Below are 10814 nucleotides of genomic sequence, written 5' to 3'. Positions count from 1 at the left end.
CCTTTGCAGTGATTGGTCTGTTTACTAGTTTTAGCTTCTAGTTTTATCATTTTGGGTGTTTTTACAGACCCCAGTAGGAATGTCCTCGCTGAATATCTTGCCATTGTCTAAATCTCCTCCTTTTACTATTCAAAGCTTTGTGCTTCTCCTCATAGTGTGACTGCCCCTTCCAGGACTGCAGGGGTTAATCCTTCTACAGGAAGTCTCTGCCCGATGAGGTGGAGAAACTTTCTAACTTTCGATTCCGTCTCTTTCCTAGTATGATGGCGTCTGCTGACCTGCGGGAGGAGCTGGACTGCTCCATCTGCCTGAGCCTCTATACAGATCCCGTATCCCTGAGATGTGGACACAACTTCTGCCGCTCGTGTATTGTGAGTGCGCTGGATGCACAGGAGGCAGCTGGAGTGTATTCCTGTCCTGACTGCAGAGAAGAATCCCCGCAGCGTCCGGCCCTGGAGAAGAACAGGAAGCTGGCGAATATAGTGGAGCGTTTCTTATCTAGTCAGCCGGATATGGAGGGCAGACTCTTCTGTACTTACTGTATAAAGTCTCCGGTCCCGGCTGTGAGGACATGTCTACTCTGTGAGGCTTCATTCTGTGAAGAGCACTTACCTAGACACAGTAAGTCACCAGAACATACTCTAGTTGGACCCACTGTTACCCTGGAGGAGAGAAAATGCTCCATACACCATGAGGCCCTGAAATACTATTGTCCTGTAGATGGCGCCTGTATCTGTGTGTCCTGCTGGGTGGCCGGAGATCACAAGGGACATGATGTGCAGCTACTGACTGTGGCCTGTGAGAAGGAGAAAGAGAAGATCAAAACTGTCTTAGAGGAGCTGAAGTCCGAGAGAGAAGAAGCTGGAAGAAGAGTCCAGAATCTAAAGGATCATGAGACAGAACAAAGAGAGACATCAGCCGCACTCACTGAGAAAGTCTCTGGTCTGTTCACTGATCTCAGGGAGAAGCTGGATGGTCTGGAAAAGAGAATCCAGGATGAGATTACCAGACAGCAGGATCAGGTGTCACTCTCAGTGTCTGATCTAGTCAGACAGGTGGAGCTACACAAAGATGAGCTGACCAAGAAGATTACACAATTTGAGGGATTATGTAATATCACTGATCCATTGACCTTCCTACAAGAAGATTGTGGTGACATCAGTGGAAAGAGCTGTGATGTCATCGGTGAGGTAGGAGATGCCCAGTGCCTGGATGAAAGTATCGTCTCCCTGCTATTACACAGCGGACTGTTATACGTTGCCAATAGTCTGATTGCCTTGAAGATAAAAAGACAGTTCTCGGAGATGGAGAAGTCAGATGTTCTTCTGGATAAAGACACGGCTCATAATAAAATTATTATATCAAAGAATCTCAGATCGGCTTCTTATACCGCTACATCACAGAACAGACCTGATGGGCCCAAGAGGTTCACATCTCGTCAGGTGCTCAGCTCCCGCAGCTTCTCCTCTGGGAGACGTTACTGGGAGGTGGATGTGAGTCAGGCGGAGAGATGGCTGATAGGAGTGGCCGGGGAAAGTCTGGAGAGGAAGGTGGATGGTAACGAATCTATTATTGGTCGTAATAACAAGTCTTGGGCTCTAACTGTGAATAATGGTTTTAGAGCACGTCACAACAATGTTCGTCAGCGTCTGCTATCGGCCCCTCCTGTGCAGGCTGTTGGGATCTATCTGGATTATGAGGCCGGACGCCTGTCCTTCTACCAGCTGTGTGACCCCATCAGACACTTACACACCTTCACCGCCTCCTTCACCGAGCCGCTCTATGCCGCTTTCCTTCTGTTTCAAGATTCAAGCATCAGAATTATGAAATAATTACAACTAAATGACGACTCTCAAGTCTTAGGGCGAGCACCCACTGGCGTTTGCGTTTTCCGCGGGGAAAAAACGCAGCGTTTTCGCGGCGTTTTTCGCGGCGTTTTCGCGGCTTTTCCATTAATTTCCATGGAGAAAAATAAGGACACATATGCAACTGACAGTTCCTATGTTAAAAACGCAAACGCAACGCAAAAAAAACGCCAGTGGACAGGAACACATGTTATCTCTATGCCTGTGCAGGAAAAACGCAAAACGCAAAACGCAAAACGCAGGTAAAAAAACGCCAGTGGGTGCTCGCCCTTAAAATGAAACTTTCTGCAATTCTTCCATTTTTAGGTCTAAAATTTTGTGCTGATTCATTTTTTCAGATATCTTTCTAGTGATTTTCTGATGCAGAGCTCGGAATCCCCCACAGAGTTATATTTAAATGATACCATTTTTTGTCTACCTGTAACGACAGCTAGGGGGAGCTCTCTGCATAATGCCTTATAACTGACTGCACATGCCTGAAGGGGAGGAGCCCCGAGACGTTGCTGTGTTTGGCAGTGATGTGTGTTTTACTCCGCTGCCTCTGACATGATCCCCGGCTTCTTATGGAAGACTTGGTGCACTTGGGTGACATGCAAGTATGATGTTATATAAACCAATCTTATATATAACAGGCAGCATCTGTTTGTGTCGTACACAAATCCACAGTTCTCATCCCTTTTGAATGAATTCTTGCACGACTACACTTGTCGATCATTGTTTGTAATTTATTTAATATCGTGCCTTTGTGGTCTCCTCTATGTGGGGGAGACCACAATCGAAATCAAGTCACGTATCTATAAAAGCACAATACGTACCAGAAAAATAGACCTCCCCATCCCGCAACATTTCATAACTGCTGGCCAGGCAGTTAGCCAATTCAAATTCCGGGTTATTGATAGTGTAGCCAAAGGTATTTGGGGAGGAGACAGGGAACGAGCTCTGAAGAAAAGGAGCTAGAGATGAGCGAGCGTACTCGGTTCGGGTGTTTTTGCACTCGATCACCGCTTTTTCCAAGTAACTGACTACTCGGATGAAAAGATTCTGGGGGCGCCGGGGGTGAGTGGGGGGTTGCAAAGGGGAGTGGGGAGGGAGAGAGAGAGCTCCCCTCTGTTCCCCACTTTTGTCTCACTTATGTTTTATCACCTTGCAGATTGCTGTCTGGTTTCTCCGGGTGGATCCTCCAAGAAAAAACTTAATAAAAACAGTTTCACTTTGATAAGGGATTTTATTTGAAATTGTCAGTGACTGCAATATTTGAATTTATCAATAAAGATTCATAAAATTACTGATTTCCAATTTTTTTCCACTATATTCCATCACAGTGGCAAGTGCTCCAGCGGTTCCCCCAACCATCCTTATAGTGTGCTGATTTCTCTCATCATTTGGTCAGTACTGCCCTTACTACATGAGATACTGCTCAGTGAATGGGTGACACTTGTGGGGTTTTTTTGTTTTTTTTTAAAGGGGTTTCCTAATATTTATTGTCTGTGAGCATTGAAAAAAACGCTGTTCTCCTTTTCAAAAATGGCAGCTGGGTCATATAATACGCTTTGGGTGCATGCTCAGAAACTTCAGCACCCTTTGCTGTTATTATCTACAGTATTGCGAGGCGCTACTGATCTGCGCAGGCGCAGTGGTGGTTTTCTCTCCTGGTAGGAGGGTGATGACATCTTGTATTTGTTGGCGATACCCCATGCATGCGTAGGAGACCCATGAGACTCTAGCGTAGTGATGGCGAACCTTTTAGAGACGAGTGCCCAAACTGCAACCCAAAACCCACTTATTTATTGTAAAGTGCCAACTTGCCAGGGGGCGGGGCTTATCACGACGTATGATTTTTACCTCCGTCATTCTTAAAAGGACAAGGCTGTTTCAAAATAGACTGGGTGCAGATTTTGACTTCTTTTGGATGCGGAAATGCTGTGGAATTTGCCACGGAAATTTCCGCTGAGGACATTCAGCAGCATTTCCACCTCATGTAAACATATCCCAGCAGTGATATTGACTCCCCCAGAGCGGCCCCAGCAGTAAGGTAGACACCCCCCCTCCCCCCGAGCAGCCCCAGTGCTAATAGTGACCCACTCCAGAGCGGCTTTATTGGTTATAGTGACCCCACACAGCGGCCCCAGTAGTAATAGTGACACCACACAGTGGTCTCAGTGGTAATAGTGACATCCCACAGTGGCCCCCCAGTAGTAATAGTGACACCACACAGTGGTCTCAGTGGTAATAGTGACATCCCACAGTGGCCCCAGTAGTAATAGTGACATCCCACATCAGCCCAGTAGTAATAGTGACATCCCACATCAGCCCAGTAGTAATAGTGACATCCCACAGCAGCCCTCAGTAGTAATAGTGTCACCTCACAGCCTCCCCAGTAGTAATAATGACATCCCACAGTAGCCAGTAGTAATAGTGACATCCCACAGTGGCCCCCAGTAGTAAAAGCGACATCCAATAGTGGCCCCTGTAGTAATAGCGCTCCCCTCTGAGACCCAAATATCCCCTCTGGATACCGGTTGTTGTTGGCGGCGCCCAGTGCTGTAGTACCGTGACTGGAATAAAGGGGCGTAAGAACACGGGCAGCTAATGGGCTAATCCATTACATAATGGCTGATATTATTTTCTGACAAGCTGTAGAAACGAGGAGAGGGGAGCGGCTGTAGGGTCCCATCCGGTGTATTTATATGAGGGATCTTTTATGCGGGACGGAATTGTCAGCAGAACGCAGCGCAAATGCAGATTTTGTCAATTAGTGAAGATTTAATTGCATTTTTAACTGCAGAATTGCATGCATTTTACACAGATTTTAATTGCAGAATTACATTTTATGTATGGTTAACCCCTTAGTCACCAAGCCTGTTTGCGCCTTAATGACCAGGACAATTTTTGGAAATCTGACATGCGTCACTTTAACATAGAATAACTCCGTAAAGGTTTTGCATATCCCAGTGATTCTGACATCGTTTTTTCGCCACATGTTGTACTTCATTCAGGTGGTAAAATAGACCAATTGAATTTCTTCACATTTTCAACTGTAATATCTCAAATGTGCAAACCTACTGTGCAAATTTTTGATAAAATATATATTTCCATCTGTTTACTTTATTCTGGACGCACTTTTGAAACACTTTAGTTTTTTTTAACCCTTTAGGAGACGTACAAATTTAAGATTGACTATCAACATTTTGTGGACCGCTTTGTTTTCCTACACCATGCCAAGATTGCAAAGGCTCAAAGGTGTCAGATTGATACCCCCATAAATTACCCGATTATAAAAACTACACCCCTTTATGTATTCACACAAAGTATTTTGACCCCACAGGTTTTTTTAGGAGTCAATGCAATTTAGAGGAGAAAAATAAAATGTCATATTTTTGCAAATATGCCATTTTAAAGACAGGATTTTTTTTCTAGAGTACACATGAAAATGAGGATTTACACCCAAAATGGATACCCCTGTTTGTCCTGTGTTCAAAAACATACCAGTTGTAGCCCCAATCTTCTTAGAGGACCCATGGCTAGGCCTATAATGGAGGGAACACTCATTGGATTTCAGGGCACAACTGAATAAATTCCAGGCCCCTTTGCACGCTTGTAGAACCATTAAACTGACCCAATTTTGAAATCAAGACCCTTTGCTCATTTATCTAGGGGTGTACTGAGCATTCTGACGCCACGTTTTAATTTTTTTAATAATTATAAAGCGAGTGAAAAATAAATGCAATTTCATTTTTTTCACCAACTTGTCACCTTCATGACCGTTCACTTTGTTTCAAGCAGGAAGAACTGGGGAGACGCACCCCAAATACTATAGCACGTATAGCCGCAGGCACCACTTCTCTTCCTCTGTCTTTGCTGCACACCCTGGTCTAATCCAACTTTGGACAGACACTGAAGGGGCCCTTTTCCTCTCTGCCCTCAGGCACTTACTACCAATGAGGCATTACCCCCAGACCTAAACAGACTGGTGTATTCTTTTTCCTGTGTGAGGTAGCGGCTGCTCGACTGAGGGGCACATTGTCCTATGCCCTCAGCTATCTGCGATACGGGGTATCACCCCCTGACATACACAGACTGGCACAATACCAATCTGTGCGGCAGCGGATTTTGAGGACATTCTGCAGCATTTCCACCTCATGTAAACATATCCCAGCAGTGATATTGACTCCCCCAGAGCGGCCCCAGCAGTAAGGTAGACCCCCCCCCCCCCCCGAGCAGCCCCAGTGCTAATAGTGACCCACTCCAGAGCGGCTTTATTGGTTATAGTGACCCCACACAGCGGCCCCAGTAGTAATAGTGACACCACACAGTGGTCTCAGTGGTAATAGTGACATCCCACAGTGGCCCCCCAGTAGTAATAGTGACACCACACAGTGGTCTCAGTGGTAATAGTGACATCCCACAGTGGCCCCAGTAGTAATAGTGACATCCCACATCAGCCCAGTAGTAATAGTGACATCCCACAGCAGCCCTCAGTAGTAATAGTGTCACCTCACAGCGTCCCCAGTAGTAATAATGACATCCCACAGTAGCCAGTAGTAATAGTGACATCCCACAGTGGCCCCCAGTAGTAAAAGCGACATCCAATAGTGGCCCCTGTAGTAATAGCGCTCCCCTCTGAGACCCAAATTTCCCCCCCACCTCCTCTGCTTGGTGCTGTTGCTGCCACTGATCCCAGGAGCACAATGTTATGTGCTGCCGGATACCTTCCCGGCATTTACTAATGTGGTGAGCAGCCGATGGCGGCGAGTGCCAGCTGGGAAGGCTCTGAGTGCTGCCTCTGGCACCCGTGCCATAGGTTCGCCACCACTGCTCTAGCGCTTCTGTTGTTTGTCATCTGATTCATCATGTGATCATATCATTTTCACAGAGGCGCGTTGTCAAGCTCCTTGTTGGATAGATGAATGACATTATCCCGCGTCTACGGGTGAATCACGCGCATGCGCAAGAGGCGCACTTTAAAATCGGGAACACCAGATGGTCCTTTTAAACTACTGGGAAACTAGGAATTCCCGCCAGGCGTAGTGGATTTGAGGGACGCCGCTGTGCCAATGAAGACATGATTTCCTTCAATACTTCCTTATGGGTGGGCGATGGGAGGAATCCCTGGAGAATCCAGCGACACCTGGTAAGGGGGTGGTTTTATGAGGTTTCATGTTGTAATAGGTTGCACAATGTTTTGTATATATATGACGCACTTGTGTATGTCTGGTGAGCTTGACAAAAATTTCAGTAGGAAATTGAAGCGTTGCCACTGAAGACCGGGGTGAATAAAGTCAGTTTTGGACTGACTGTGGACGCTGCCTCCTTTGCATATTACCATTGAAGTTATTTGTTGGATTTGGGCCCGATCTTTACTGGGCTGGCGTCCTGAACTCTGTTACCCGCTCCACCAAAGGACTGGTGTTTTATGTGAGTGCTGAGGGTCTTATTTAGTTTTGACCTGACATTCACTGTCTGAGAGGAGCCAGTGATTGGCTGCAGCAGTTACATGGCCCTATTACCTGGGACGTCATTGCCGGCTCCATGCACCCAGTAGTGAGGACCAGCAGGGATCACAGAGCGGGCGAGAGATGTCAGTGTCGGCGGAGCATGAAAGGGTAAGTATGTAATCTGTTATTATAATACTGCAGGCTGAGAGAGGATTTACAAAATATTATGTCCCCGGAGAACCCCTTTAACTTTATTTAGACCCCAGATAAGTCCAAAAAATAACCTTTAGCCCCTGACCGGACTATATACCTACTGTCCTCGCTACCGTCCGGCAGCTCTTGTCCAACCCTTCCATCAGTGCAATGGGTCCTGACGCCGTCCAGTATCAAAACGTTGTTGCCTCTGCACCCTGGATACCGGTTGTTGTTGGCGGCGCCCAGTGCTGTAGTACCGTGACTGGAATAAAGGGGCGTAAGAACACGGGCAGCTAATGGGCTAATCCATTACATAATGGCTGATATTATTTTCTGACAAGCTGTAGAAACGAGGAGAGGGGAGCGGCTGTAGGGTCCCATCCGGTGTATTTATATGAGGGATCTTTTATGCGGGACGGAATTGTCAGCAGAACGCAGCGCAAATGCAGATTTTGTCAATTAGTGAAGATTTAATTGCATTTTTAACTGCAGAATTGCATGCATTTTACACAGATTTTAATTGCAGAATTACATTTTATGTATGGTTAACCCCTTAGTCACCAAGCCTGTTTGCGCCTTAATGACCAGGACAATTTTTGGAAATCTGACATGCGTCACTTTAACATAGAATAACTCCGTAAAGGTTTTGCATATCCCAGTGATTCTGACATCGTTTTTTCGCCACATGTTGTACTTCATTTAGGTGGTAAAATAGACCAATTGAATTTCTTCACATTTTCAACTGTAATATCTCAAATGTGCAAACCTACTGTGCAAATTTTTGATAAAATATATATTTCCATCTGTTTACTTTATTCTGGACGCACTTTTGAAACACTTTAGTTTTTTTTAACCCTTTAGGAGACGTACAAATTTAAGATTGACTATCAACATTTTGTGGACCGCTTTGTTTTCCTACACCATGCCAAGATTGCAAAGGCTCAAAGGTGTCAGATTGATACCCCCATAAATTACCCGATTATAAAAACTACACCCCTTTATGTATTCACACACAGTATTTTGACCCCACAGTTTTTTTTAGGAGTCAATGCAATTTAGAGGAGAAAAATAAAATGTCATATTTTTGCAAATATGCCATTTTAAAGACAGGATTTTTTTTCTAGAGTACACATGAAAATGAGGATTTACACCCAAAATGGATACCCCTGTTTGTCCTGTGTTCAAAAACATACCAGTTGTAGCCCCAATCTTCTTAGAGGACCCATGGCTAGGCCTATAATGGAGGGAACACTCATTGGATTTCAGGGCACAACTGAATAAATTCCAGGCCCCTTTGCACGCTTGTAGAACCATTAAACTGACCCAATTTTGAAATCAAGACCCTTTGCTCATTTATCTAGGGGTGTACTGAGCATTCTGACGCCACATTTTAATTTTTTTAATAATTATAAAGCGAGTGAAAAATAAATGCAATTTCATTTTTTTCACCAACTTGTCACCTTCATGACCGTTCTCTTTGTTCCAAGCAGGAAGAACTGGGGAGACGCACCCCAAATACTATAGCACGTATAGCCGCAGGCACCACTTCTCTTCCTCTGTCTTTGCTGCACACCACGGTCTAATCCAACTTTGGACAGACACTGAAGGGGCCCTTTTCCTCTCTGCCCTCAGGCACTTACTACCAATGAGGCATTACCCCCGGACCTAAACAGACTGGTGTATTCTTTTTCTTGTCTGAGGTAGCGGCTGCTCGACTGAGGGGCACATTGTCCTATGCCCTCAGCTATCTGCTATACGGGGTATCACCCCCTGACATACACAGACTGGCACAATACCAATCTGTGCGGCAGCGGATTTTGATAGATCGCAGAGAATTTCGTGATATGGCAGCGAGTATATGGCCCTATTAGACTGATATTGGTATCACTCTCTGATTCAAACAAACGGGCGCTACGCTAACCCGTGTTTGAATGTGAATCCTTTAGACCGCGGGGAATACCATACTGATTATCATATCAGTGACATATTGGTATACTCCAGGGGGTCACCACGCAGTATCAATCTTGCTACATGATGATACATCGAGTGACCTGTCCTGACTTGGAGGTGTGAGGCTCCTTTGATCACACATCTGGGGTCCGACTCTACCAACCCACAGAAGTGTTGGAGCGAACTGGGCTACAACTCAGCACCAACCAAGTCTCCCTGTAGGGTGTGCATATTTTGAAAACCCGACAGTGGTGATAACTCAGACACTGCGCCGGGAAATTAAAATACTGAAGTGGAAACTGTGACCTACGTGAAAGACTAAGAAGGTGGTACTACCCATAATTGGGTCCCACCGTTTAAATCAAAGACTCGATCAATTACCGAACCCTGGTGACCATCGGTTCGCATCACAACTATTGTACATTAGCTTCTGGTGACAATCACCTTTGCTCCTGAGGAACTGTCCTGCATCAGGACAGGGAAACGCGTCGAGCGCTCTTTCTCAGCACCATTGACGTGCAAAACAGCACCCTGTCACAATTGGGTACTTTTACATCATTCACCGCATAATCACCGAAAGACTAAATACCCATCTTCCCATTCAGATTTGGGTAGATATTTTGTGAATTATGGGACTCGACCTTGGGCCCAATTATTGCACAAAATTTTCTATTATCTATCTCTAATAGCGGTACCTCAAAGACTCGTGTATATACATCTACCACTTCTTGAGAATACCTGTAAGTGAACAAACGAAACCGTAGCAATCTCCTTGAACTTTTTAGGAGACGTGCTACCCTATACGATCAATTAACCAGGGTCGACTTTTTATTCTTTACTTTCTTGTATCGTTTTGATGATCGTATTTGATGAAGGGTCAAATACTATAGCACTAATTAAAAAAGAATTGACTCCCTAAAAAGAACTCCCCCTACCCCTTTTAGTGTTTCCTATATATTAAATAAAGTTAATGATGTAAGATTGTGTGGTAGGTTTCAAAGCAGGGGTAATTACGGAGGCCTGGGTGGGATGGACACATGGGGCAATAAAATTGTGTATCCCTCCTCCTCCCTTGTTTGCTGCAAGCCAGACACTTTTTTTTGGGGGGGGGGGGGGGGGGGGGGTTTGCATGCAGTTCCATGGGTCGGGTGCAGAAAATGGCGCTCTGTAAGCCTTCGCACCTCCTCGGACTGTAATGCATCCTGAGGTGCATACGGTCTCAAATAAAAGGTGCTCTACAAGCTGCTCCTGGAACTGGAGGAAGCTCAGCGTTCCCCCGGATGACTTGTAAATCACGTGTGTGTTATACGTATCTATCTGTATCAGGTAGATCTCTACCTTCTTATACCATGCTCAGGTTTTGCACTTT

At 45.4% G+C, this 10814-nt stretch overlaps 1 protein-coding gene across 1 annotated transcript; it reads left to right on the top strand.

Moving 5' to 3' along the window:
• The first annotated feature begins 241 nt into the window (after positions 1–241).
• On the top strand, positions 242–1860 carry LOC136577046 (E3 ubiquitin/ISG15 ligase TRIM25-like). Its single transcript, XM_066576746.1, has one exon. It carries the CDS (start codon positions 261–263, stop codon positions 1830–1832), a length of 1572 nt encoding a protein of 523 aa, XP_066432843.1. The 5' UTR covers positions 242–260; the 3' UTR covers positions 1833–1860.
• The last annotated feature ends 8954 nt before the right edge of the window (positions 1861–10814 follow it).

The sequence above is a fragment of the Eleutherodactylus coqui genome, chromosome 8, assembly GCF_035609145.1.
Source record: "Eleutherodactylus coqui strain aEleCoq1 chromosome 8, aEleCoq1.hap1, whole genome shotgun sequence".
NCBI lineage: Eukaryota > Metazoa > Chordata > Amphibia > Anura > Eleutherodactylidae > Eleutherodactylus > Eleutherodactylus coqui.
This window is presented reverse-complemented; position numbering and strand designations above follow the sequence as displayed.